Source organism: Staurois parvus, unplaced genomic scaffold (genome assembly GCF_062004578.1).
Source record: "Staurois parvus isolate SC_StPar_1 unplaced genomic scaffold, SC_StPar_1.0 ptg000120l, whole genome shotgun sequence".
NCBI lineage: Eukaryota > Metazoa > Chordata > Amphibia > Anura > Ranidae > Staurois > Staurois parvus.
The window spans coordinates 1,138,368-1,165,498 of NW_028317916.1; the positions used below are offsets into that span (position 1 = coordinate 1,138,368).

Consider the following 27,131-nt stretch of genomic DNA (forward strand, 5'->3'; position numbering starts at 1 on the left):
CTACATGATGTACAGTATCTTGCCGATATTCTGCTTTATCAAGAACACTTGGTTGATTCAGAAATTGCTTTAAAATCTATGGTGCATTTTGGGGAATTTATAAAGGATGTTGTAGACACCCTCTAGAATTCCGTTGGGGCACAACACCAAAAATGACTGGTGCCTGATTCATGTACCTGCCTGGGAAAGGTACATGAGTCTATTGGTGTCAGGCACTGAGGTTGGAGTGCCCATACTGGACATTGCACTCACCCTGCATAGTTTTGTACTCAGGGTTGGTGGAGCCTCATGGAAAACTGATCAGATCCGCTTTACTTCCGGGTTCACAGGCTCCAGCAGCTTGAATGGCCGAGCTGCGATGATGTCACAAGTCACTTTTTACGGCACACAGTTCTGCAGGAGCAGCACGGGCATGAAATTCCTGCAGAGCACATGTGCCACTGCTGCTACACAAGTAATTATATCTAAACAGTGCACATTTAGGACATATTTACAGTACCTATAGGTAAGGCTTATTATAGGCTTATCTGTAGGTACAAGTAAAAAAATTGACTTTATTACCACTTTTAACCACTTCAATACAAGGCACTTTTACCCCCTTCTTGCCCAGGCCAATTTTCAGGTTTCAGTGCTTTCACGCTTTGAATGACAATTGCGCAATCATGCAACACTGTACCCAAACTAAAATTCTATCATTTTGTGCACACAACTAGAGCTTTCTTTTGGTGGTATTTAATCACCACTGAGGTTTTTATTTTTTGCTAAATTAACAAAAAAAGTCTGAAAAGTTTGGAAAAAAAACACTTTCTTTCTGTTATAAAAGTTTGCAAATAAATAAATGTTCTTCACAAATTTAGGTCAAGATGTATTCTGCTACATTTATTTGGTGGAAATAACCCAAATTAGGATGTATTATTTAGTCTGTAGGAAAGTTATAAAGTTCACAAACTATGGTATACATCTGAAAATTGATCAATCCTGAAGTACTGACGGCCAATCTAATTTCGTAAGGCCCAAAAATGCCAGAACAGTACAGATATCCCCCCAAATGACCCCTTTTTGCAAAGTAGACAGTCCAACGTAATTCATAAGAGGCATGGCGAGTTTTTTGAAGTTGTAATTTTTTTTTTATCATTTTTTAGAAAAATAAGAAATGTAAAAAATTATTTGCACAATTTTTTTTTTTACATACTGTCACCAGTGTAGTATAGCATCATCATATAACTGGTGTGGTGGTGATCAGGGACACTGACTGGTGACAATACGAAAAAAAAAATTGATTAATATTTTTAATTTTTTTTTTTTTTTATTTTTTAATTACATTTTTTCTCTTTTTTTAAGATTTTTTTTTCATATTACACTATTACCATAGTAACATTGTACTACTTTGGGGAAGTGATCAGTATTTTTTTTTTTTTTTTACACAATTTGATTGCTTATAGCAAATAATGTTTTTGCTTTAAGCAAGCATTTAACTGAATGAAATCGATTCATTCAGGTTTTTTTGTTGTGAGTAGCTGTGATTGGCCACGGCTAATCACATGGCACAGATTGGCTGTGATTGCCCCAGCCTGTGCATGTGATCACTGTGACCATTCACTGCTAGACACACTTGTTTACAATGGATGGCATGCAAGGAAGTCATCCATTGTATACAACTGTCATGTGACCTGCTGTGATTGGTCACAGCAGGTCACATGGTACTGGCAATGGGGCCAGTACACAGATCTGTCATCGGCCATGTCCATGGTACACAGCCGGTGACAGATCTCGCCACAGCGCAGCCCTGCGGGCACGCGGAAAGCGCGGTGTGGGAAGGTCGTCATATGACGCCCTCCCGGAGGGACGAGGTGTTCACCCAGCCATCATATTACTATAGGCCAGGCGGGAAGTGGTTAAAGAATATATTACAGCCATAGTGACAGAGTGGTGGTAGTAAGAGCTACCTGAATCTGACATATGCGTCGGTAAATTGTAAGCTCCAAGGAGCAGGGCCCTCCTATCCCTCTTGTATTGAACTGTATTGTTGCTGTATTGGCTCCCGTTATATTGTAAAGTGCTGAGCAAACTGTTGGCGATATATAAATCCTGTATAATAATAATAATAATAATAATAAATGGACCAAACTGTTGCAAAGCTTCATGAATTAGGCGTAGGCCTAAGGGGTCATACTGCCAGAAAAGTGATAGTACTGAATTCCCCTGATTGTGTCATTATTATGTTTGTCAATGGTTGTTTGAACTGTCAGACTTATTGCTATGTGAGGTCAGAACCATATAAACAGACTTCCGTCCTCATTATGTCTTGTTTCACGTAATGATTTTTTAAGTACTTAAAACGCTCAGTTCATATAACGTGAAACGGGAAGATGAGAAGAAGAGAAGCTAACTGGATAGCACTCGACCTCGTATCAAGATATGTCATATACAGTATATATACACGTTACAAAATGATTGTACAATCCTCTTTAGATCTGCCAACAAGTATGAGATGCAAGGTGCTGCCTAATTGGATGCCGTTTAATTGGATGACTTGTGTACTATAGGTCCTCATACTACAGTTCTGGTAAATCTAAAGTTGATTGTACAGATATTGTATGGTCAGATTGTAATGTGTATGGTGACCCCAAGGGGTCTATTTATAAATGTGTTCACCCAAGATTCACATATAATTCCAGGAGAATCCAATCAGAAAATTGTATATCTTGAGTGAAATGTCTCTGAATCCTGGGTAAAAACAGTTATAACTAGACCCTTTACTGTCTTTCAAAATCAAAGCTTACCTGCTGATCCAGTGATTCATATAAAAGTAATCTACACATCAGAACTGATATGCAGAACCATCTCTAATTGCGAGCCGGAACCATTGTTGCAGCACTTCCAGTGCACACCCAGTGTCAGGGTTAGCTGCACCACTACAGACACTCTGGGGGGGATATTTGGACCCCCTATCCCCCCTCATCTACCACCCTGTCTGAGGGGTAGCCTTTCCAGGATGCATCTGTGAGGCCAGGGCTACATCACCAGTACCTCACTCAACCAGGACGTAGAAAAGGCATTAAATGTTTAACCACTCGCCCTCCAGAGGATTTACCCCCCTTCCTGACCAAGCCATATTTTGTGATATTTTAACTGACAATTGCGCAACGCTGCACACAAATGAAATGTATGTATTTTTTTCCCCACAAATGGAGCTTTCTTTTGGTGGTATTTGATCGCCTGTGTGGTGTTTTTTTTTTGTTTGTTTGTTTTTTTTTTAATCCTTTGCTCTATAAAAAATTGACAATTTTGAAAAAAAAACAATATTTTTGACTTTTTACTATAAAACATATCCAGTAAAAAAAATTAAATCAAATCTCATCATAAATGTTGGCCAAAATGTATTCTGCTACATGTCTTTGCTAAAAAAATCCCAATAAGTGTAAATTAATTGGTTTACATGAAAGTTTTAGCGTCTACAAATGGTGGTATATATACTGGAATTTTTTTTTTTTTATACTAGTAGTGGCAGGGATCAGCAACTTATAGCGGGACTGTGGCAGGCATTTTGACACTGGGGGGGAACTGACTTGGTGTTTCTGACATCCCCAGTGACACTAATACAGTGATAATAAAAAGCACTGACACTGTACTAATGGCACTGGGCAGGAAGGTGTCCACGTCTGGGGTGACCAAAGGGTTAAATGTGTGCTGTGTGTGTTTTACTGCGCTGTGTGCTGTGCTTTACTATGAAAGCACACTTATTTGTATTGCTCCACTGTGCAGAGCAATACAAAGCAGCATGCTGGAGCTGACGGGAGATATCTGTATTGTTTACATACAGACCTCTCTCCCATCAGTGATACTCGGTGATTGCTGGGTGCCGGGACCTGGTGATCGACAGCTGTAGTGGGTAGGGCCGCGTATATATATGTGATTTTGCGCAGCCCTGCCGCTCTGCAGTAGTAGCACTGCTATAGAGAGGTCAGGAAGCGGTTAAAGAGTAACTCCACTTTTGTTGAGAAAAACCTCCCCTTCTGAGTTATCAATGTACATTGCAGGGATTTTAACAAACGGTGTTGCAGATTCCTACCTTTTGTTGTTCTGAAGAAAGAGCTGTTTGTCTGTGTCCATGTGCAGAATGAATCATAAGGGAATGACTTCATAATTATCTATCAGCTACTGGACTTGCAGGGCTCTAATGAGGAAAATTGCAGGGTCTGCATCCCTGTAGACATGCTTTCCTATTGGGATTATCTCACCAAAAATAAAATTTTTGTTGCAGGGGATGCCTGAAATCTGACTTATATGCAATGTGACTGACTTGTGTGAAGTTCAACTTGTGAGACTTGCAGACGTCTGGGAAAATCAGCGAGCCAAGCACACAAGCAGGAAATTATGTTTCGGGGGGGGGGGGGTCATTCTGTACATATTCTGTGTTCAGAACACCTCCAGGTAGCTTATTGCATTTTACAGAAAATGACAGCACTGCAGAGTGAAAAGTTTAAGTAATGTTTAACCTCGTCCGGCCCATGTCGATAAACCATACCATTCTAACCATCCCCCCGCATCCACTGCCTGCGCACACTCCCTGGGAACATCAATCGCTGTACGGGACCTCTGTGTGAAGTCCCCAGTCATGTAATCACTGATTGGCCAATCAGTGATCACATGAACAGTAGTAAACAAGATGTCACTTCTGACATCATTGCTTACTACTTGTGAAATATTTGAATGATCACAGAGGTCACATGGTACAAGGCTATTCACAACAGCGTTGTACCATGTGACAAGCTGTGACCAATCACAGTTCGCACAGTATTTCTCAATGGCTGCAGGAATGCAGACAGAGAGAAGGAGAAATTATTGCTTTTACAGTCTTTATGGGTGTAAATGCAATCAGTGTAAAAAAAGAAAAAAAAATCTTTACACCCCCCACAAGTAGTACAGTGTCACTGTTTTGCTAGGTTGACAGTATGTTAAAAAAAAGTACATTAATAATATACAAAAACTAAAATAAAAATGTAAACATTTTTTTTTTAATTATAGTTTTTGGTTATAAACGAATTTGGGTTATTTATTTAATTTTTTTTACTAAAAAGATAGATTAATACATTTTGGCCAAAATTTATAAAGAGATTATTTATTTGCAAAATTTTATAAGAAAAACACTTTTTTCACAATTTTTGGATTTTTTTTAATTATATAGAAAAAAAAATAAAAATCCCAGTGGTGAATAAATACCACTAAAATAAAGTTTTATCTGTCTCAAAAAAAGCTAAAAAATTAATATGGGTACAGTGTTGCATGACAGTGCAATTGTCATTCAAAGTGTGATAGCACTGAAAGCTGAAAATTGTAACGCTTTTGCATTGAATCCGGGATCACCCTAATAACTGACCTTTACAGAGCTCAGAAGCTCTGCTGGCATCCTGCTCCTGCACCCCCTGTGATGGTGTCACCCAGTGTGGCCTGCAGCCCCCTAGGGACGCCACTGCTGATGGGTGACACTGCTGGGTGGCACTGACTGGCGGCACTGCTGGGTGGCACTGACTGGCAGCACTAATGGGGTGCACTGAGAGGTGGCAATGCTGGGCACTGGTGGGTGGCACTGCTGGGCGGCACTTCAGGGCATTGATCATCAGTGCCCTAATGATCAGTGCCGATCTGTTCTGTGACAGCATAAGGAAAGTGCTGCCTTTAACCGGCAACTGTATTTACTCGGTGATCTGCTGTGTCATTGAACACAGCTGATCACGTAATAAATGGCCACTGTGATTGGCCTTTTACCTCATCATGTGATCGGCCGTGTCCATAGGACACAGCAATCATGGAGATCGCTTGGTGCGTGCCGCTGGGGGCACGCGGGAGGGTGCATTCTGGGAGTATGTGATAAGATGCCCTCCCAGAACTGGACGACCATGCTGTAGCTGTCATTCGGCTACACCACAGTTGGCAAGTGGTTAAATGCACATGAAAGCAGCCATTTTTCTTGCATATGAGTTTTCCACTGTCACTAATTCCTGAGGAAGCCACAGGTGCTTGCCTCTGCAACATCTCTAGAAACCACTGCTGTCATGGGGAATCCGTCTTTTTTTTAAGCAAAGGGGGGGGGGGAATAGTAGTGATATCACTGCCCCAATATTGTCACTGGCCATGGCCATATTTGGTCAGTGATGTCACCACTATCCCTAGCCTTCCCTTATAAAGCTGATGGCAGCTCGGGGAGCTTTCATTTGGCTTTGTGTCTATTTAGTATTGCTCTTGTGCGGCAGGTTGTTGAATGTTTTTTTTTTCCGGCATGGGTGACACTAGATTTACAAATCAGGGACTTTTTGGGGAATATTTTTTAAAATAAAAGATTTCACATGTTGAGTGTCTTTATTTCTAGCTGACTTTTTATTTGGTGAATGAGTAAGGGTACTATGTACCCCATACTCATTTACGTGGGGGGAGCAGTATCTGGGGGCCCTTCCAGATGCCAATAAGCCCTACACCCACAGACCCCCACAACTTGAGGCCAGGGTCGTGGGGATGAGGCCCTTTGCCTACCTGTATGTTGAGGGTATGTGGCCTGGCATGGTTACATGAGAGGGAAGGTCACATGCTCATCCTTCTAGCCCTTTCCTGGCCAGCCAGGCTGCATTCTCGGATTAAGGGTCTTCTATGGATTTTTAGGGAGAACTCATGCAATTACATTTATTGTCACAATCTTTAAAAAAATAAATAAAACAGCACACAGACCCCTTCTTTTTTAATAAAATGTAATTTACCAACTTTTTTCTTTGGTAAATATCAGTGTCACATCTGTCACTATGAAGGAGATGCAACCATATACATGCAGGATTACGGCACATTTTTAATGTTTCAATTGAAGTATTTTTAAAAAAATCACTGTTCCTGGCTGAATGGATTGGTACATGTTCCCCAAGGCAATACCCAAAACTTTTTTGAAGTTCACCGAATCCTGCACAAATCAAACCCAGGGCAGTTCACTATTCCCTACTTTGCCTCAAACTATAAAAAACTGGGGCTAAAATACCCTATACCAATAGTCAGGGCTGTGGATAATGGGGTATCACCTGTCCTCCTGTATGGGGCCCAAGCCAGCAGGGGGGCCCAGGCAGCTGGGTGAATAGGATGTGGGAAGGGAGGGTGATCGGCATGGCGGGAGGGGGAGTTACTGGAACTGATCCCCTGTATGGCTCTCTCTGCAACAACTGAAAGCTGGCTTCTTCTTCTCTCCCTCCCACCATACCAATCACCATCCATGTGCACCATATGTTTCCCCCTTGCTGCCCAGGCATCCCTGTGTACCCCCCTCTACCCCCGCAGTGCTGCTGGCTTCCCTCCTCTCCTTCCCGCCAGCAGCTGCAGGTACACAATAGAATCCTTCAGGATGGAGAGTGGAGGAAGGGTCTGGAAAATGTCACATTTACCAGCTACTTCCTTTCCTGAATGAACACAATGAGTGATAGGTACCGATCACTCACTGTGTTCATTCATAACTAAGCATTGTAAACTGTGTTTATTTAGGAGTGCCCTTTCAGGTTGGCTGTATGGGGACCCATGGTTTCTAACAGCAGCCCTGCCAGTAGAACTCAACTACTGACTTCCCTTCTACTGGGTCTTCATGTTTGGCAGACACACTCTGCAGGCCAAACAAAGTTTATATGTACTTTTCATTCACATACTTATTGTGACTAAGAATTAACTTCTTTTGAGGTCAGATTCCATTAATTCTGAAAGACACTCCAATCCACTAAAGTATTGGTCTCCAAACTGCAGCCCAGGGGCCGGATGAGGCCCTTTGCTTGTCTTTATTCGGCCCTTGAGGCACGTTTCCTCCCACTGATAGACACTATTCTTCCCACTGACACCAACAATGAGGAACACTGACAGGGGAGAGGTTTGTATGTAAACAATACAGATCTCCTGGCAGCACCAACATGCTGCTTTGTATTGCTCTGCTTAGCAGCATGTCTCCCTAGTAAAACACATACAGGCCACATAGTAAAACAGCACAAGGCATACAGTTAACCCTTTGATCGCCTCACATGTTAACCCCTACCTGCCCAGTGTCATTAGTACAGTGCCAGTGCTTTTTATTAGCACTGATCACTGTATTAGTGTCACTGGGGATGTCAGTGTCAGTTAGTGTCAGAATGCCCACCGCAGTCCCGCTATAAGTAACTGATTGCTGCCATTACTAGAATAAAAAAAAATCATATATATATACAGTGGGGCAAAAAAGTATTTAGTCAGCCACCAATTGTGCAAGTTCTCCCACTTAAAAAGATGAGAGAGGCCTGTAATTGGCATCATAGGTAGACCTCAACTATGAGAGACAAAATGAGAAAAAAAATCCAGACAATCACATTGGCTGATTTGGAAAGAATTTATTTGCAAATTATGGTGGATAATAAGTATTTGGTCAATATCAAAAGTTCATCTCAATACTTTGTTATATATCCTTTGTTGGCAATGACAGAGGTCAAACGTTTCCTGTAAGTCTTCACAAGGTCGGCACACACTGTTGCTGGTATGTTGGCCCATTCCTCCATGCAGATCTCCTCCTGATGTTTTGGGGCTGACGCTGGGCAACACGGACTTTCAACTCCCTCCAAAGGTTTTCTATGGGGTTGAGATCTGGAGACTCGCAAGATCACTCTAAGATCTTGAAATGCTTCTTACGAAGCCACTCCTTCGTTGCCCGGGTGGTATGTTTGGGATCATTGTCACGTTAGAAGACCCAGCCATGTTTCATCTTCAATGCCCTTGCTGATGGACAGAGGTTTGCACTCAAAATCTCACGATACATGGCCCCATTCATTCTGTCCTGTACATGGATCAGTCGTCCTGGTCCCTTTGCGAAGAAACAGCCCCAAAGCATGATGTTGCCACCCCCATGCTTCACAGTAGGTATGGTGTTCTTTGGATGCAACTCAGCATTATCTCTCCTCCAAACACGACGAGTTGTGTTTCTACCAAACAGTTCTCTTTTGGTTTCATCTGACCATATGACATTCTCCCAATCCTCTTCTGGATCATCCAAATGCTCTCTAGCAAACTTCAGACGAGCCCGGACATGTACTGGCTTAAGCAGGGGGACACGTCTGGCACTGCAGGATCTGAGTCCCTGGTGGCGTAGTGTGTTACTGATGGTAGCCTTTGTTACGTTGGTCCCAGCTCTCTGCAGGTCATTCACTAGGTCCCCCCGTGTGGTCCTGGGATTTTTATTCACCTTTCTTGTGATCATTTTGACCCCACGGGGTGAGATCTTGCGTGGAGCCCCAGATCGAGGGAGATTACAAGTGGTCTTGTATGTCTTCCATTTTCTAATTATTGCTCCCACAGTTGATTTGTTCACACCAAGCTGCTTGCCTATTGCAGATTCAGTCTTCCCAGCCTGGTGCAGGTCTACAATTTTGTTTCTGGTGTCCTTCGACAGCTCTCTGGTCTTCACCATAGTGGAGTTTGGAGTGTGACTGAGGTTGTGGACGGGTGTCATTTATACTGATAACAAGTTCAAACAGGTGCCATTGATACAGGTAATGATTGCAGGACAGAGGAGCCTCTTAAAGAAGAAGGTACAGGTCTGTGAGAGCCAGAAATCGTGCTTGTTTGTAGGTGACCAAATACTTATTTTCCACCATAATTTGCAAATAAATTCTTTCCAAATCAGCCAATGTGATTGTCTGGATTTTTTTTCTCATTTTGTCTCTCATAGTTGAGGTCTACCTATGATGCCAATTACAGGCCTCTCTCATCTTTGTAAGTGGGAGAACTTGCACAATTGGTGGCTGACTAAATACTTTTTTGCCCCACTGTATATATATAAATATATATATATATAGCCATGTGTTAACTTTCACGTAAACCAATTAATTTACACGTGTTGGGATTTTTTTCAGCAAAGACATGTATACATGAATACATTTTGTCCTAAATTTATAATGAATATTACATTTTTTTTAATTTTTTACTGGACATGTTTAATAGCAAAGTCAAAAATATTGCTTTTTTTTCCAAATTTGTCGGCCTTTTTTTGTTTATAGTGCAAAAAATAAAAAACACAGAGGCGATCAAATACCACCAAATGAAACCTCCGTTTGTGGCAAAAAAAGGACATAAATTTCATTTGGGTGCAGTGTTGCATGACCACGCAATTGTCAGTTAAAATAATGCAGCACCGTATCGCAAAAAAATGGCCTGGTCAGGAAGCAAAATCCTCTGGAGGGCAAGTGGTTAACCAATGAAAAGTGACTGTCATTTGCGGCCTCGGCTGTCAGTCACCGGGTACTGGCCGCTGATTCCCCAGCGGCACCCAGTGATCGCCGAGTATCACTGACAAGGGAGAGACCTGTGTATAAACAACACAGATCTCTCCTGTTAGCTCCTGTGTAAAGCACACACACAGTGTTACCCAGTGTAAAGCACACACACAGCACACAGTAAAAAAGCACACAGCACACAGTTAACCCTTTGATCGCCCCACATGTTAACCCCTTCCTGCCTAGTGCCATTAGTACAGTGTCAGTGCTTTTTATTAGCACTGATCACTGTATTGGTGTCACTGGGGATATCAGTGACACCAATTCAGTTCCCCCCAGTGTCAGAATGCCCGCCGCAGTCCTGCTATAAGTCACTGTTCGCCATTACAAGTAAAAAAATTTAAAAAAATAAAAATTCCAGTATATATACCGCCATTTGTAGACACTATAACTTTCATGTAAACTAATTAATTTACACATATTGGGATTTTTTTTTTAGCAAACACATGTCGCAGAATAAATTTTGTCCTACATTTATGACGAAATTTGATTTTTTAAATTTTTTTACTGGGCATTTTTAATAGCAAAATTTCAAAAATATAGTTTGTTGGGTTTTTTTGTTTATAGCGCAAAAAAATTAAATGCAATTTTGAAAAAAGAAGAGGTGATCAAATACTGCCGAAAGAAAGCTCTATTTGTGGAAAAAAAAAAAGGACGTAAATTTAATTTAGGTGCAGCGTTGCATGACCGCGCAATTGGCAGTTAAAGCAACGCAGCGCCGTATCGCAAAAAATGGCCTTGTCAAGAAGGGGGGAAATCCTCTGGAAGGCAAGTGGATAAGTGTAGTGGGAAACTTTTTGTAGTAAATACTTTTTATAGCAAAAGAGGGACAACTGAGGGGGAAAGAGGGATCTAAAGTCGGGAAGTGTGTGTGGCTGTAGCCGTGTGGTTGTCGCCTATAGACTTCATTACAGCTTGATTCCCCCCAGCCAGCAGGTGAATATCCGCCTCCTCCATGAAGCTGTGCTGTGACTCCAGTATACAGAGCCCCCACCTCTCCGAGTCTCCTCTCCTCTGGGCGGCTCCCCGTACACTGCGCTCCACACCGCTCCGATCCGTCCGCTCCCACACACCATGGGCTTGGAGAAGGAGAAAGCCGATGCTCGGATCTTCATGGACGAGGATGACTTCAACCGCTCCGACATGCCCATGCTGACAGAGAAGACCTATGAGAGCAGCCAGCAGGATCGGGACCCCAACAATCTCAACAGCTACTTGAAGGTAAGGGGGGGCCCTGGGGACATCACAGCCGGGACTGGGGCACACTGCCAGCACTTCACTGACTGCTGGACTTTATAGAGAGACAAAGTAGAAGGCTGAGACTTCGGGACATGTCGATTATCAAGCTTTCATCTGTTTGTATGAGGGAACTACAGTAGTGTCATTGTTGGGTCTCGGTTCTGCTGACACTTGTAGTTCTCATGCCCAAAACTGCAATGATTGTGCATTGATGAGTCTTTGTTTACCAGGTGTAGTATACTTGGATGAGTGAGCTACAAGATTGCATTAGTTGGCTCTGTGGTCTGCTGCTACTTGTAGTTCATTCACCTACTACAATACTTCTGTAATAGTTGGGTCTCGGTTCTGCTGCTACTTGTAGTGCATTCGCCCACTACTGCAATACTTCTGTAATAGTTGGGTCTCGGTTCTGCTGCTACTTGTAGTGCATTCACCCACTACTACAATACTTCTGTAATAGTTGGGTCTCGGTTCTGCTGCTACTTGTAGTGCATTCGCCCACTACTACAATACTTCTGTAATAGTTAGGTCTCGGTTCTGCTGCTACTTTTAGTGCATTCGCCCACTACTGCAATACTTCTGTAATAGTTGGGTCTCGGTTCTGCTGCTACTTGTAGTTCATTCGCCCACTACTACAGTACTTTTGTAATAGTTGGGTCTCGGTTCTGCTGCTACTTGTAGTTCATTCGCCCACTACTACAGTACTTTTGTAATAGTTGGGTCTCGGTTCTGGTGCTACTTGTAGTTCATTCGCCCACTACTACAGTACTTTAGTAATAGTTGGGTCTCGGTTCTGCTGCTACTTGTAGTTCATTCGCCCACTATTACAATACTTGTGTAATAGTTGAGTCTCGGTTCTTCTGCTACTTGTAGTTCATTCGCCCACTATTACAATACTTCTGTAATAATTGGGTCTCGGTTCTGCTGCTACTTGTAGTTCATTCGCCCACTACTACAGTACTTTTGTAATAGTTGGGTCTCGGTTCTGGTGCTACTTGTAGTTCATTCGCCCACTACTACAGTACTTTTGTAATAGTTGGGTCTCGGTTCTGCTGCTACTTGTAGTTCATTCGCCCACTATTACAATACTTGTGTAATAGTTGAGTCTCGGTTCTTCTGCTACTTGTAGTTCATTCGCCCACTATTACAATACTTCTGTAATAATTGGGTCTCGGTTCTGCTGCTACTTGTAGTTCATTTGCCCACTACTGCAATACTTCTGTAATAGTTAAATCTCAGTTCTGCTGCTACTTGTAGTTCAGTTACCCAGGGAGGCAATGCTTGTATAATAGTTGGGTCTTTGTTCTGCTGCTGTTTGTAGTTCAGTTATTCAAGGCTGAAATGCTTTGTGTAATAGTTGAGTCTTATCTCTGCTGCTACCTGTAGTTCAGCTGCCCACAACTACAATACTTCTGTAATAGTTGGGTCTCAGTTCAGTTACCCAGGGAGGCAATGCTTGTATAATAGTTGGGTCTTTGTTTTGCTGCTATTTGTAGTTCATTACCCAAGACTACAAAACTTATTCAAGTCTGAGTTCTGCTGCTAGTTATAGTGCAGTCGGCCAGGGAGGCCATGCTTACGCATTAGTCGGGTCTCAGCTCTGCTGCTACTTGTAGTTCAGTTGCCCAAGGCTACAAACTTTCTGTATTATTCAGGTCTCAGTGTTGCTGATACTTGTAGTTCAGTTCCCCAGAGCTGCAGTGCTTATGTAAAAGTGAGTCTCAGTTCTGCTGTTACTTGTAGTTCTGTTCCCCAGGGCTGCAATTATTATGTAATAGGGAGTCTTAGTTCTGCTGCTACTTGTAGTTCAGTTCTTCAGGGAGGCAATGCTTGTGTAATAGTTGGGTCTCAGTTCTGCTACTACTTGTGGTTCAGTTGCCCAAGACTAAAAAACTTGTGTATTTTTCAGTTCTTGGTTCTGCTGCTACTTGTAGTTCAGTTCTTCAGACATGAAATGCTTGTGTATTAGTTGGGTCTTTGTTCTGCTGCTACTTGTAGTTCACTTGCCCAAGACTACCAAAACTTGTGTATTATTCAGGTCTTGGTTCTACTGTTGGCCAGGGAGGCAATACTTGTGTATTAGTTAGGTTCCATTCTGCTGCTACTTGTAGTTCAATTGCCCAAGAATACAAAACGTGTGTATTATTCAGGTCTCAGTTCTGCTGCTACTTGTTGTTCAGATACTCAAGACTGCAATGCTTGTGCAATAGTTAGGTCTCAGTTCTGCTAATAATGGTCACTGTCTGTTTTGTCTTTTCCAGCTAGGCTTTGAGGATGTGATCGCAGAGCCTGATACCACTCACAGCTTCGATAAGGTGTGGATCTGCAGCACTGCACTCTATGAAATCAGTAAATACCTCATCTACAAGGTGCTCACCCTGCTCCTGGCCATCCCACTGGCCTTTGTCATAGGAGTGCTCTTCGCCATCCTCAGCTGCCTGCACATTTGGTAATTCCACCATTTTATTTCCTTTATATGATTTTATTTTAAAGTGTTACTTAACCCAAACAGTAAAATCAGTCTGTATATGCAGTAATGTATGCTTGCTCACTGGGGATCCTAAGAGGTTAACCCTCCACATTGTGTAAAAAGGCTGTTTGAATCTGTCTTCTCTGATCCTCCCCATCTTCTACTGTCACCAACCCATCTGCTGATATAACAGAGCTCTAGGAGTCAGTCTGCACATGCTCAGTTTAGTGTGTATTGCTAGAGGGTTTTTTTGTGAGGGTACCTGTGATTGGCACAGGGCCATTCAGAGCTGTCCGGACAGAGAGTCAGGGGTCATGCAGCCTCATAGGACAATTAGTTGAGAATGAAACCCCTCCTACAAGCTTTAACCAGTGCTTGGCAGGACACTGATAGAAGTCTGGCAGTACTAGGGTCATTGGTTCAATTCCCAACCATGGCACCACCTGCCTGGAGTTTACATGTTCTCCCTGTGCCTGCGTGGGTTTCCTCTGGGTACTCCAGTTTCCTCCCACACTCCAAAGACATGGTGGTAGGTTAATTGGATCCTGTCTAAATTTGCCCTAGTATGTGTATGTATGAATGTGAGTTAGGGACCTTAGATTGTACACCCCTTGAGGGTTAGGGACTGATGTGAATGTACAATATATATGTAAAGCGCTGCGTAAATTGATGGTGCTATATAAGTACCTGAAGTAAATAATAAATCACAAAACTGCTATATACTGCTTATGAGAAAAGGTATTTATCAGTTTATATTTACTAAAATAATTGCATTTCCATGTTGTGTGTACTGTGGGAGACCAGATATAGTGAATGCAGGGTCCTGGGTTTAGTAACACTTTAAATTGCAGGATTAGACTGCTTAATAAAATAATTCTAATCCCAAATGTAGGTATTTATTATAGCAGGTGTGGTTTGCAATTTATCAGCACTGCTCAGATGTGCCCATACATATCCAGGCCTATTAAAGTCACGCAGGAATGAAATCCTGTGTAATCTAATCTCCTTGGAGGTAGAGAAATACGCTTCTTGAAAGTTAAAACAAATGTTTGATGTATATATGCAGCCTGACTGTATATATTCAGGTAACAGTCTCCATGAATCTTCTGAATACATTCACTGGATTCCAGCGACTAGTATCATCAGATTCATGTGGTTAGAGGACCCGGGGTGTGATTGGCAGTAGCTGCTCAGCCTATTTAAACTAATAAGCAAACATCAGCTGTTCACATGTAGCTGCACATTAAGCAGGTACCTTTGGTTATGGGTGGATGTCCAAGCCTGGACACAGTCTCCTGTGTGGCTTGGACATCTGTCCCTAATCGCACCTATCCACTCTGTGTGTGGCTACATGCAAACAACGGCAGCTGATGTCAGCTCGTCATTAGTTCAAATAGACTGAGCAGCTGCTGCTAATTGCATGCTCCAGTCACTCCAGCAGCAAGAATGAGCTGATTCTTGCTGCTGGAATCCAGTGGCCGATAACCAGCCATATAAAAGAGGCCTAAATGTAAGGCCCCTTTCAGACGGGGCGGACTCTGTTCCGATCAGCTCAGCTCAGAGATCCCTTGCTGATCGGAGCAGAGCAGGCAGATGACACATCTGTGTCCACTTTATGCAGAGCGGACACGAAGTCTTCTGTGCTGTATGGGCCACCAAGTGTAAATGGACTCCACTGTCCATTTACACGTAAGAGCCCTCAGATCTGATGTGCCTAGATGGAGAACAGATCCCCTTCCATTTTTTTTTTTTAGCAGACCAGATAAGCTTGGAGGCAGGCAGATGTAATCTGTTTACACCTGTTCCATAGTGGTGAATGGAGGGACTGATCAGGTCAACCTAAAAAACTGACAGATGGACCTGATCGGACCCTTCATGTGAAAGGGGCCTATATATGTAATGTAATAAATCTAAAATGTATCTAAACCCAGAAATGATACATTGAATACATTGCAGTTTACCAGTCCTTAGATGAGGTGCATACATAGGTTTTGTTTTTCATGCTTTTTTTTTTTTTCTTCAAAATAATACAATTAATGTTCCTATGTGGCTACACTCACTCTTCCACTGTATCTGTGAAGGAGGCCATGGTTGCCACCCAGGCTGGACCTCAAACATTTCTGTTTTTGTTTATCTCCGCTACATGGTGTCTCAAGGGATTAGTTTACAGAAGAAAAATAAGGCTGTTTTTGTTTTCTATTATGTTCATAGACAGTGACAAGGACACTGCATTTTTGGTAAGATCAACAGATATTTTCTGTATTAGCTGAAAAACTAATGCAGCCACCACATCTAAGCTGCAGTACACTACATCTTTCTATTTGGGTTTAGTTTTCCTTTAAATTGTATTAGAGGGCCAACCATTGTTCACCTTCTGAAAATCCAAGTTTTCCAGCTGGTATGCTCATCCATTGGATTTAATACTTTCTAAATCACTGGCTCAAAACAAGTTTAAAGGCCAGGAAAGTCAGGGAAAAGTCATAATACCTGTTCCAGGTCTTTTCCTCAAAGTCAGAAGCATAGGGTGCAAGCACGACCCCCAGTCAACTAACACTTTCAGAAAGAGAGGTCAGCAGTGGTAACGATCTCATAAGATGGGATTCTCCTTAAGTACACTTGTCATTAGACAGGTCCCAGGTTCTGTACCTGCATTTGGTAACATGGATTAAGTGAATAAATCGCCTTTGTAGTTTGGGCCCCACTAAAGACTTGGATTGGTAGTAAGTGTGTTTAAATCTCAAATAGCAAATCATTGAGGATGAAAAAGTACCCCTTAACCTGGTTGGCTGTTTGAAGTGAATAAAGGTGCACTACCCTTTGGAAGTTTGAGTAGACCAACTCTTAAGTGGGCCATAGATTAATTGAATTTTGTCAGGTTCCTTCTGAACTGGCTAAATTTTGATCTATCTATGGCCAGCTTAACCCATTGTTTCTTTAGTAAATAAGCCAGCCATAGATTGATCAAATCTCAACCGGTTCAGCAGGGGATGGCTGAGATTTGATCCATCTATGCTAAAAGTCTTAATTTAGATTATACGGTTATTGTAAAGTCTGAATACTCTTTGGGATATCAGATGGCAAGTAAAGAAAGAAGAGGCATACCTGGACTACGTCCTCCTTGCGCTGTAAATGGACCTTTTGACAACTATAGAGAATGCATTGACATTAAAGGGAAACTCAAATTGTGCCTAAAGCATCCCACCTAATGCTCCTTCTATGGCAGATCTACAGTTAGGCCATTATAGTCTATGGCTCAGATGGAGCATATGTAGTACTGTGTAATCCCTTGGCTAACAGGACAGAAAGATACTTGAGGGATCAGACAGCATGGAGGACATACCTGCTAACTTAGAGATAGGAAGGATGGACACCCATCCAGCATGTATTATTGGAAGCAGGGTGGATTAAATACACAAAGGATAACACATTAGGCTTGCAAAAAAAGCAGGTCAAAAAAGGGGTCAGTTTAGTAAAAAAATGCTTTTGTCACTTTAAAATGAATTACTACGTACAAAAATGCTTCAGCCAGAAAGGAAAAATGCGTGTAGGCTTGTGGCAGCAATTTATAGCAGCTCTGTTGCAAAAATAAATTAGAAAAATAGTTTTTCCTGCAAAGAGGAAATAAATTATTACCTTTCCTGCTCCTCATACAATCAAAAACCATTCCAATGAAGGGAAATGCCATCACCCCCCACCAAGTTTCTATAAAAGCTTGAACTGGGAGTGACAATTTCTCCTGTGTCCCCAGCTGTGCTAAGTGCCTCTTCCCACTAACCTTGTGTCATTCCTGTGTTCTTCAGAGACATTTGGGGGTGGGAGCGATTTCTCTTAAATGGAGTGGTGTTTGGTGGCTCAGAAAAGGGAAAGCCTTTATTTTGCAATTCATTTTTGCAAAGTAAGCCTTTGCTGTGATATTTTCCAGTTAAAGCTACAGTAGCCAGTTGGAGTTATGTGGGATTGTGAAGGATAGTCCTTGAGCATATGGACCCTGAGATTAGGCCTTGTCATGGGACAGAATCCTAAGGGTCTCATCTGATCTCTGCGTTTACATATATTAATCTCATGAGGAGAGTGATGGGAGGAACATAAAGGGGAGCTAATCTCTACTGCCAGTGCTCAGGGGTTTTGCCAATGTGCAAACATGCATAGCGTATTTGAACATTATGTCAGACTTTCCTGCCAAAGCATCACCCTTCAGTGGTATGATGGCCACACTCTCCCTCATTGTTCCATGACTGCAGACATCTTTATCTAGCTTTGTCCATCTTGATTGGCTGGAAGTAATTCATTCCAGTACCAAGAAATGTTGAGAATGTACAATGAGCTGTGCAAGCATGGTTCAGTGCGCATTCATTAGAAACATTACTGCCAGGTAGGAGAACAGCTTTTATTCCAGAGGAACATACATGGTACCATCTGCAATAAAGACCTACCTACCAGCAATGTTTAGGTTTAAAGAATTACATTCTACTTTAAGTTGAACTTTCAGTCCAGTTTGAAAGGTAGTAAAAAACAAAACTTGGAGGTATACTTCAGCCAAATTGAAAAGTAAAGTGTATCTAAAACCAGGTTTTCATTGCTGTCTATGTCCCCATTATGGAGGTGTACCCTGTCTTTTTGACCCATTGATCATTGTCACCAGGACTGAAAGTAAGGGAAAATCAAAAATTATTAGTGATCACCAAAACAGGAATGTCTAAGAAAGGGGAAACAAATGTCTAAGACATTTATGATAATGTATGATAATCCGGTGATCCTGGAACACACGTGCTGGTGATTCTGGAGCACCCTACTTATTACTTGCACATACAGAGCCTTAATTCTAAGATTTTCTAAAGCTACCAATCAGACTTAAACCTGCCTTTGAAGCTTCAATGTGATTGGTAATGCAGAAGAGAAATATATACATAGCTAATACTTCCCAAAGCCCTCCTGACCCTCATGGTGGTCTGTATGTGCTTTGGATACAAGGCATTACAGTAAAATCAGAGTAAAGTAAACTGAAGCTACTTTGTAATACATTTTAATACAGCAGCAGTATGCTGGGATGCGTTAGCAGAACACCTAACTAGTTTCAGTTGTTGTCTGGAATAACTCCATAAGGAGGACTTTTTAGCAACTGCAAGCTGACATGATTACCTGATCTACAAGAGGGGCTACTTTTATCATTAAGGCCCTTCCAGACTGGAATTCTGATCAGGTACACCTGTCAGTTTTTCAGGCACACTTGATTGGATAGTCCATGCATCCCTACGGACTGGCGGGTGCAAACGGATTTGTGTCAGATCCAATCAAGTCCGCTAAAAAAACAGAAGATGACTCCTTTTCTGTTTAGGTGGATCAGATCAGAGGTAACAAGGTGTAAACGGCCACCTATAGAGCAGAGCAAGCTCTGTCTGCTCTGCAGAAACAGAGTGGACACAAACATGCCACCCGCATGCTCTGTTCCGAATATCATGGGATCAGCTCACAGATCCCCTGCTGATTGCAATGGAAAATGCCCCAAGGGGCATAAAGATCATGTCATCAGTCTGCTGCAGGGAGGAGGAAGCATTTACACAGCCTTCTCTCCCACTGTGATCAAATTGCTACATTATATTTTTGCAGCAAATCACAATCTTTAGCTGTAGCAGGAACTGATCTGTGTCAAACATTTGTTAACACAACTGAGACCTGCAAAACAGGATTTCCGTGGTGGTATCCAAAGGGCGCCTATGTTTTTTGGGCTCTTCATTCACTGTGTTTCGTTTGACAGCTGGATAGAAGTGAGCCATGACCAGGTCAATGTGACAGCGAGATGGGCCCCAGCTACCAACAACCCACATCTGGTATAAATGTGCAACTAAGTAGCAAAGGCCTTTGGTGCATTTGCAAAGTCTAAGAATAGGTATGGCCGCCCTATTGGTGACATCTCTGATCAAGCATGCTGACCCTGGATAATGCCTGATCAAAGATGGCTCTGTTCTGACTCTGATTTTTGGAGAACAAATTGAATTGTTAGGGGCAGTAGTGTGAGAGGTAATAAATATTTGTAAATGTTATTACTATAACTTGGCATGAATGTACTTAAAATAGAAAACAAAATAGATCTGATGTTAGGTCCACTTTAATACAGTCTTTACTGATTCTATTTAGACTTTTCAGCTGTCCATAGCAATAGCAGCCAATGTTATTATTCCATATATTAAAGATAAAATATGATGAAGCTTTTCTTAAAAAAAAAAAAAAAACAACTAACTAACTTCTGTTTGGCTGTTACATTTAAGTAATCCTCTCCCCCGTTTCTTACAATGATGGTACTTGGCTCCTGATCCAGCATCACTGTAGCTTTCTATGTTTGGACCATGAGAAGGCCTCATATAGCACATAATTAGTGGCTAGTGGTTTCAGACCCAAGGTAACTGTACGTCTGTGCTGAATACTGCTGACAATCCTGTGTATGTATTCCCCTATGAATACGTACACATGAGCTATGCAGTGACAGGCTCTTCTCCCCCTGCTGTGTTAAATGACAATTGCCGTCACCTCCCCCAGGGCTGCCAATAAGGGGGTACCACTGGTTCTCCTGTATGGGACCAGGGCACACAGGGGGCCAAGACAGCAGGGGAAATCGGATGTAGGCAGGACAGGGAGGATGATCAGTGTGGCGGGAGGAGGTTGGATTACAGCAGTGTTTCTCAACTCCAGTCCTCATGGACCCCCAACAGGTCATGTTTTCAGGATTTCCCTCAGATGAAACAGCTGTGGTAATTACTAAGGCAGTGAAACTGATCAAATCACCTGTGCAAAATAATGGAAATCCTGAAAACATGACCTGTTGGGGGGTCCATGAGGACTGGAGTTGAGAAACACTGGATTACAGGAACGATGCCCTGTGTAGCTCTCTGCAGCAGCTGAAATCTGGTTTCGTCCCCCCAGCTTTTAGCTGCTACAGGGAGAGACACACAGGGCATCATTCCTGTAATGCTCGCTGGCTGTTGTGGGCACACAAGGAGGTGTTCATGATGGCGAGTGGGGGAAGGGATGGAAAATATATCTTTTACTGACCCCCTTCGTGAATGAACACAGTGAGTGACGTCTTACTGTGCTCATTCATAACTGAATCATAGTAAACTGCATTTACTATGGTTCAGTTTATAAATGAACAGGAGCCTCTGTCTCCTGTTCATTCATCTGCAGTGCAGCTGAGGCTGCAGAGAAAGAAACTGAAGAATCTGTGTCCTCAATTCTTTTCTCTCTCTTAAAGGTGAGATGTCAGGCATCTGTTTAGGCCCCTGATATTTCACCCAAGCCCCTCCATCAACATTGTAAAGAGTAATTTAAACAATGTAAAAAATTATTTAAAAATTTAAAGAAAAACAAATTATAAAAAATAGTAAAAAAATTGTAAAAAATATTTATAAAAATTAAGGACTCGTTCACATAGGTTCTATGGCCCATACAGTATGAATGAGTGGCTTGTTTGTGTGGCTGGAGCCACCAGTTACTTTATGAGGATGCAGTGGCTCAATAAACACAGTCACAGGTCCTAATTTGATAGGTGTGGGTGAGTGGCCCCAAATACACACTGTCAGGGGCCATACGCATGCCTGTCATATTAGGACCTGTGGCTGTGTTCATGCAGCTGCTGGGTCCCCAAAGTGTAACATAGGTTGCCTGCACACAACATTAGCCACATAAAAAACACTGATTTAAACTGTACAGGCCACTGCACCTATGTTGAGGGAAGCGGTCAGGGGGGCCTAACCATCTGGTTTTACCACCCCCTGCAGCTCGTGTGAGCTGCAGGGGGTGGTAATTGGGCCTCACAGTAATTTTAGTGGTTGAACTTGGTATTTTGGACCTTTTGGGTCCAGAAACAATTTATTTCTGCTAATGAGGCAAAATTTCTTCCTAGCAACTTGGGGTCGGGGTGGAGGGCTGTATTTTCTTCATTTGGACAAAACTTGCTGGAGCTGTGAAAGTGTTGACGTTAAAATGCATCTGTTCATTTCTTCAGTCGGCCAGAGATGGATTGAAATTTTCAGCTTTATAGATGAGTATGTTTAATTTGTTGTTCAGCCAGCAGGCTGAAAATAAACAGGCAGATTCCTCCATCCACACAAGCAAGGTCAATCGAGGAATTCCCTGCACCGCTGGGACGTTGTATTCTGACAGACTCCGCACTGTCAGAATACATTTTTCAGCAACTGCAGCTAATTGATCAACAAGTGTTTGATTTCTGTTGAACTGAAAAGCTAACAATCGAATCAATCAATCTTCTGCCGAACAGGGACAGCTACACACTGATCAAAATTCGTCCAATTCTTTCTGAACTGGACAAATTTCGATCTGTCTATGGCCAGCTTTGGATAAGGAAACCTTGAGCTATGCGGATTAAAGTGGTTGTAAATCCTTGCATATACCCAATGAAGTGACTGGCCCCAGGTGATACACAGAGATGAAACAAACCCTCCTGCAAACATTGTACCTGTTTATCTACAGCTTCTCTTCTCTACATCCAATCAAAGTGCTAAGTTTATAAAACGTGTCTGATTGTTCAGAAAAAGGGGAGGGAGAGCTGAAATTACACTCTGCAAAGCTCAATGAGGGGAGTTCTGAGAGCTGATTGGAGGGAAGGGACATAACCCCTTCACACAGTTCACAGGAACAGAGCTGAGGCTGTCAATCTGCTGGAGATCCCTTCCCTGTCACCATTTTTCTCTTGGTGTCAGGAAAACTTCCATAAGTGACTCATGCTGATTGCAGAGGAATGAGGTAGCACACAGAAATGACACTTTGTGCTGTAAATTGAGACAAGTACACACAATAGGGGAATATGCTTTGTTCACATTTCATGTCTGATGCTCACAACAACTATAAAGTGGTTCAGTTAGATTTCTTTTTTGTTTGTTTTTTTTAATTGTAGCTTTATCATACTTTATACACTTACAATCAGGGCTGCAGATAGGGGGGAGCACCAGTCCTCCTTTAGGGAACTCAGGTCAACAGGGGGGGCTGGGACAGCAGGGGGAATTGGTGCGGTGGGGTGCATGCCAATTACAGAAGGATTCCTTGTGCCGCTATCCGCAGCAGCTGAAGCCAGTTTCTCTCCCCATCACCAGCTTTCAGTTGGTGCTGGGAGAGACAAAGACACAGGACATCCTTCTGCAACTGGTTCCCGCCACACCGATCCCCTTCCTGTTCTGTCTGCTTCTGATTTCCCCTGTGTACCTCCTGTCACTGTTCCAGGCCCCGCCCACCTTCCCACAATGTTGCCAACATCCCTTGTACCTGCCGTTAGCTGTGGTTACAGTGGATGTTTCAGGATGGAGAGCAGAGGTGGGGGCAGATAAATATGTAATTTACTGGCCTCTTCCATTTTTGAGTGGACAAAGTGAGTGATCGGTACTGATCACTGCTGTGACCATAGTTAATTGAAGTATAGTAAACTGTGTTTGCTATGCTTCAGTTCATGAATGAACAGGAGCCTCTTTCTCCTGCTCATTTATTTTCAATGCTGAGAAATTATTCGGATAATCTGTGTCTTCAGTTCTTTTCTCTGTCTCAAAGATGAGATATTGAGACCCTTGATATCTCACCAAAGCCCCCTCACAGTAAACAAAAAATAGTAATTTAAAAATGTAAAAAATAATTTTTAAAAATTGTAGAAAAAAAAAATAAAATCAAGGGCTCATTCAAACAGGTTTCTGGCCCATACAATGTGAATGAGCTGTTTGTGCTGGAGCCATCTGTTACTCCACTAGGATGTAGTGGCTGTATGAACACAGCTGCAGGTCCTAATTTGATAGCTATGCAGGTGTGAGTGAGTGGCCCCTGAATGCACACTGTCAAGGTTTGGGGTCCATACACCCACATATCTGTCAAAGGAGGACTTGAGGCTGTGTTCATGCGGCTACTGTATCCCTATGACGTAAAATAGGCTGCTTGCACACCATAGCCACATTTAAAAAAAACACTGATTCACACTGTACAGGCCACAGCAACCATGTGAATGAGCCCCAAAACCTCATTTACACACAGAGCTTTGTTTATTTACTCAATACAGTTTTATATTTTACATTTAGGAGGAATTTTGTAAGTTATGTTGTTTGTTTCTGCTAATCGTGATGTTAGTACATGTTCAGCGAAAGTATCATTTTGGGGAGAGGGGGCCCTGTCAGGTAGGCCCTGTGATTTCTAACAGCAGTCCTGCTCACAATAGTACGTAGTATAGAAGTGCAGTTTTAGAATTTATTTAAAACTTTTCTTATATTTTTTTAGACACTGAAAAAGTATAACTTGTTTTCTTTTACTTTCAGGATTGTTATGCCATTTGTGAAGACCTGTCTAATGGTGTTACCATCTGTGCAAGCGATATGGAGAGGTGTTACAGACAGCCTGATAGCCCCTTTTTTTGCAAGTATGGGGCGGTGTTTTTCATCTGTTAGCATGCGAGTAGACAACAGTTAGGCTTTTCTGTACAGTAAATGTCATGAATATGCCAAATGTCAATTAAAATACTGCTTAGTACTTCACTAGCCTGCTGAATATGTACTGTTCATGAAATATGGCCCTAACACTTCTATGTGTACATTCCAGTTCTACTTCAGATCCCACTAGAAATATAGGTGCAAGTCTGTCTCACTACCTCCTGATGTTGGGAACATTTACTGCTTGTGAGGTGATATACAAGATCTTTATAAAAAAGCAGAAAGCTAGGACTCCGCACTCAGACATTTCTTAAAAGTTTGCTAATAGATATTTGATTAAAGATCATTAGAGAAGAACTGTGCCCAAGTGGTTTTCTACCGGAGTTTTAGATGGTTGATTTGGTGACCATAATTGGAATTTACCATCACAGTCTAGACTTGTCCTTAAGGATCTGTGGGCCATCAGTACACTTAATGGCCGGGGAAGATTATTACTGTTCTTTTTTAGGTATTTGCTGTTCAAGAAATTAATATTTTAGTATATAAAATGCAAAAAAATATGTTATGATTATTTAAGGCCTTTGAACCAGAGCTCCCTAACCTTCATCATATTGTGCATCACTTTCAGACGTAGTCATTTGCAGTAAATCATTAGGCGTTATTTACTAAAACTGGAGAGTACAAAATCTGGTGCAGTTCTGCATAGAAACCAATCAACTTTCAGGTTTTATTGCCAAAGCTTAATTGAACAAGCTGAAGTTAGAAGCTGATTGGCTACCAGGCACAGCTGCACCAGATTCTGAGTACACCAATCTTGGGAAATCTCCCCCATTGAGTTAACAACAAGATTGCTCAAACTACCTTTATTAATCACCCTACAAGTAAAACTGTATACATAAAGCAATCCCTGTTTGGCCTTAGGCTTCTGGAAGGTTTGTAATACAATAGGCATTCATATGGGAACCGAGCCTATGCTGAGAGGCTGCCCTCAGTTATATCACATACACCTGAAACCCACATATGGCTCCTGATTCAATGATTAAGAGCCATTACCAAAGCCAAAATGATACCTAGGTGAACTTGCCAGTGACAACATCATATATTTATCAATGTGATTTTCCCAAAGTCTCTAAGAAAACGGGACTAAAAAAATTGCATTATATGGATCCACCAAGGCTACACTGATTGTTTTGTGTATAGGCCAATGCTATTAGTTGACCAGAATATATATGATTGGTTAGAGATAAATATTGGGATGTCTGTCTCTCAAATTAGTCCCATATTCTGCCAGTAATGACTTGGACAGACTGCATTTTGGAACACTGACCCACATGTAGACCACATGTTCTGACTTAACTTGCTTCTTTCTAGCTTTGGGTCAGTGACGCATTAGAAGACCAGCAATAGGGCCTGCAGGTTTCCTTTAACAAATATGACAAAGTGAGGTTTTGGGATAGTGATCCTAAACTACATTACATTTAAATTAGCTGTCACTGGATGTGCATTATTTATAAAGCTAGTTACAGATCTAAATAAAGGATAACTTCACCTTCAGGAACATGCAACATGTTCCCGCTCCTGCTGCTGCTTGGGGATCTGAGCACCTGGTGTGATAGCAGTACGGGGAGAAGTTCCCTGTACCAGATGTCACTTTTTGAAGTGACAGGTCTCAACCCACATTCTGTGAGTTCTGTGAATGAATGACCTTCAGGTGCCGACATTCATTGCGGCTGTCAGCTTGTAGTTCTCAATTAACTACCACGGCACTGTTGAGCGTACGATGTACGGGCAGACAGATTACACTGACAGTCTGCAGGAGTCATGCATGGATCTGCAATGCGTTCCAGGCTCCAAAAAAAAAAATTAAATGCACATTTTTTTTTACCTGCAAAAAAATGCGCATTCATTATTTTTTTTTTTAAAGGTGAACTTATCCTTCAAGTTAGCATTTTGGTATACATGTCTTTAAGGACACAAAAGAAAGCAGAAGTTACAAATGTATGAGACAATAGTTCTACCACTTTCTGCAACTTTACCTTAGCAAGATCATGGAATCACTTAATTCTTATGTATGCTTTGCTTGGTCAAGCAAGAACACAGTTTCTTCAGACATTAATAAAACACATTTTTTTGTATATTAACTGAATGCACTGAATGTTATGCTTGTACATTTTAAATAAATTTATTGAAGTATTTTGTTTATATCATTTCAGTGTTTAATTATCGTGTTTTTTCTGCCCATATTTTTGATTTGTCAGAAATTCTTTAAGCTGTCCACAATTTAAATTCAAAAAGGTTCTTTGGGCTGTATGTATGATAAACTGGCTGAAAAGAGGTTTATAGATGTGTGGCCAGGTTTACAATCTGCTTAAATTGTGACGAAAGTCAAAGTTTTTTTTTCTTTTTATTAAAATAACAAGCATGTTATAAATTCCTGCTCTGTGTACTGGTATTGCACAGAGTGGCCTTGAACCTCCTATTATGTGTTTGCCCTCATAGCAAGCACTTCTTATAAGGACAGACATTGCAGATGCACTCCTGACCTTGGCTATGTGTGTATATAGACACATGTAGCGTGGCTAGGCCACGCCCCCCCCCCCCCACTCTTTCCTCACTGGATTTGGTTGAAAGCAGCAGGAGCCAATGGCTTTAACTGCTGCCACTGAGTCCTGTGAAAAGAGAGAGTCTCAGGCACGG

General features: G+C 41.9%; 1 protein-coding gene across 1 annotated transcript; it reads left to right on the plus strand.

Moving 5' to 3' along the window:
- The first annotated feature begins 11,268 nt into the window (after window positions 1–11,268).
- CAV2 (caveolin 2) lies at window positions 11,269–26,627 on the plus strand. Its single transcript, XM_089672081.1, has 3 exons — window positions 11,269–11,534; window positions 13,814–14,001; window positions 24,324–26,627. Exons 1-3 carry the CDS (start codon window positions 11,388–11,390, stop codon window positions 24,472–24,474), a joined length of 486 nt encoding a protein of 161 aa, XP_089528207.1. The 5' UTR covers window positions 11,269–11,387; the 3' UTR covers window positions 24,475–26,627.
- Window positions 26,628–27,131: the final 504 nt, after the last annotated feature.

Excerpts from the sequence above, each read along its gene's own strand:
- CAV2 (XM_089672081.1), top strand. The coding sequence starts at position 11,388 with ATGGGCTTGGAGAAGGAGAAAGCCGATGCTCGGATCTTCATGGACGAG. Across the intron at positions 11,535-13,813 it reads ATCTCAACAGCTACTTGAAG|CTAGGCTTTGAGGATGTGAT; the intron begins GTAAGGGGGGGC and ends TGTCTTTTCCAG. Across the intron at positions 14,002-24,323 it reads CTCAGCTGCCTGCACATTTG|GATTGTTATGCCATTTGTGA; the intron begins GTAATTCCACCA and ends TTTTACTTTCAG.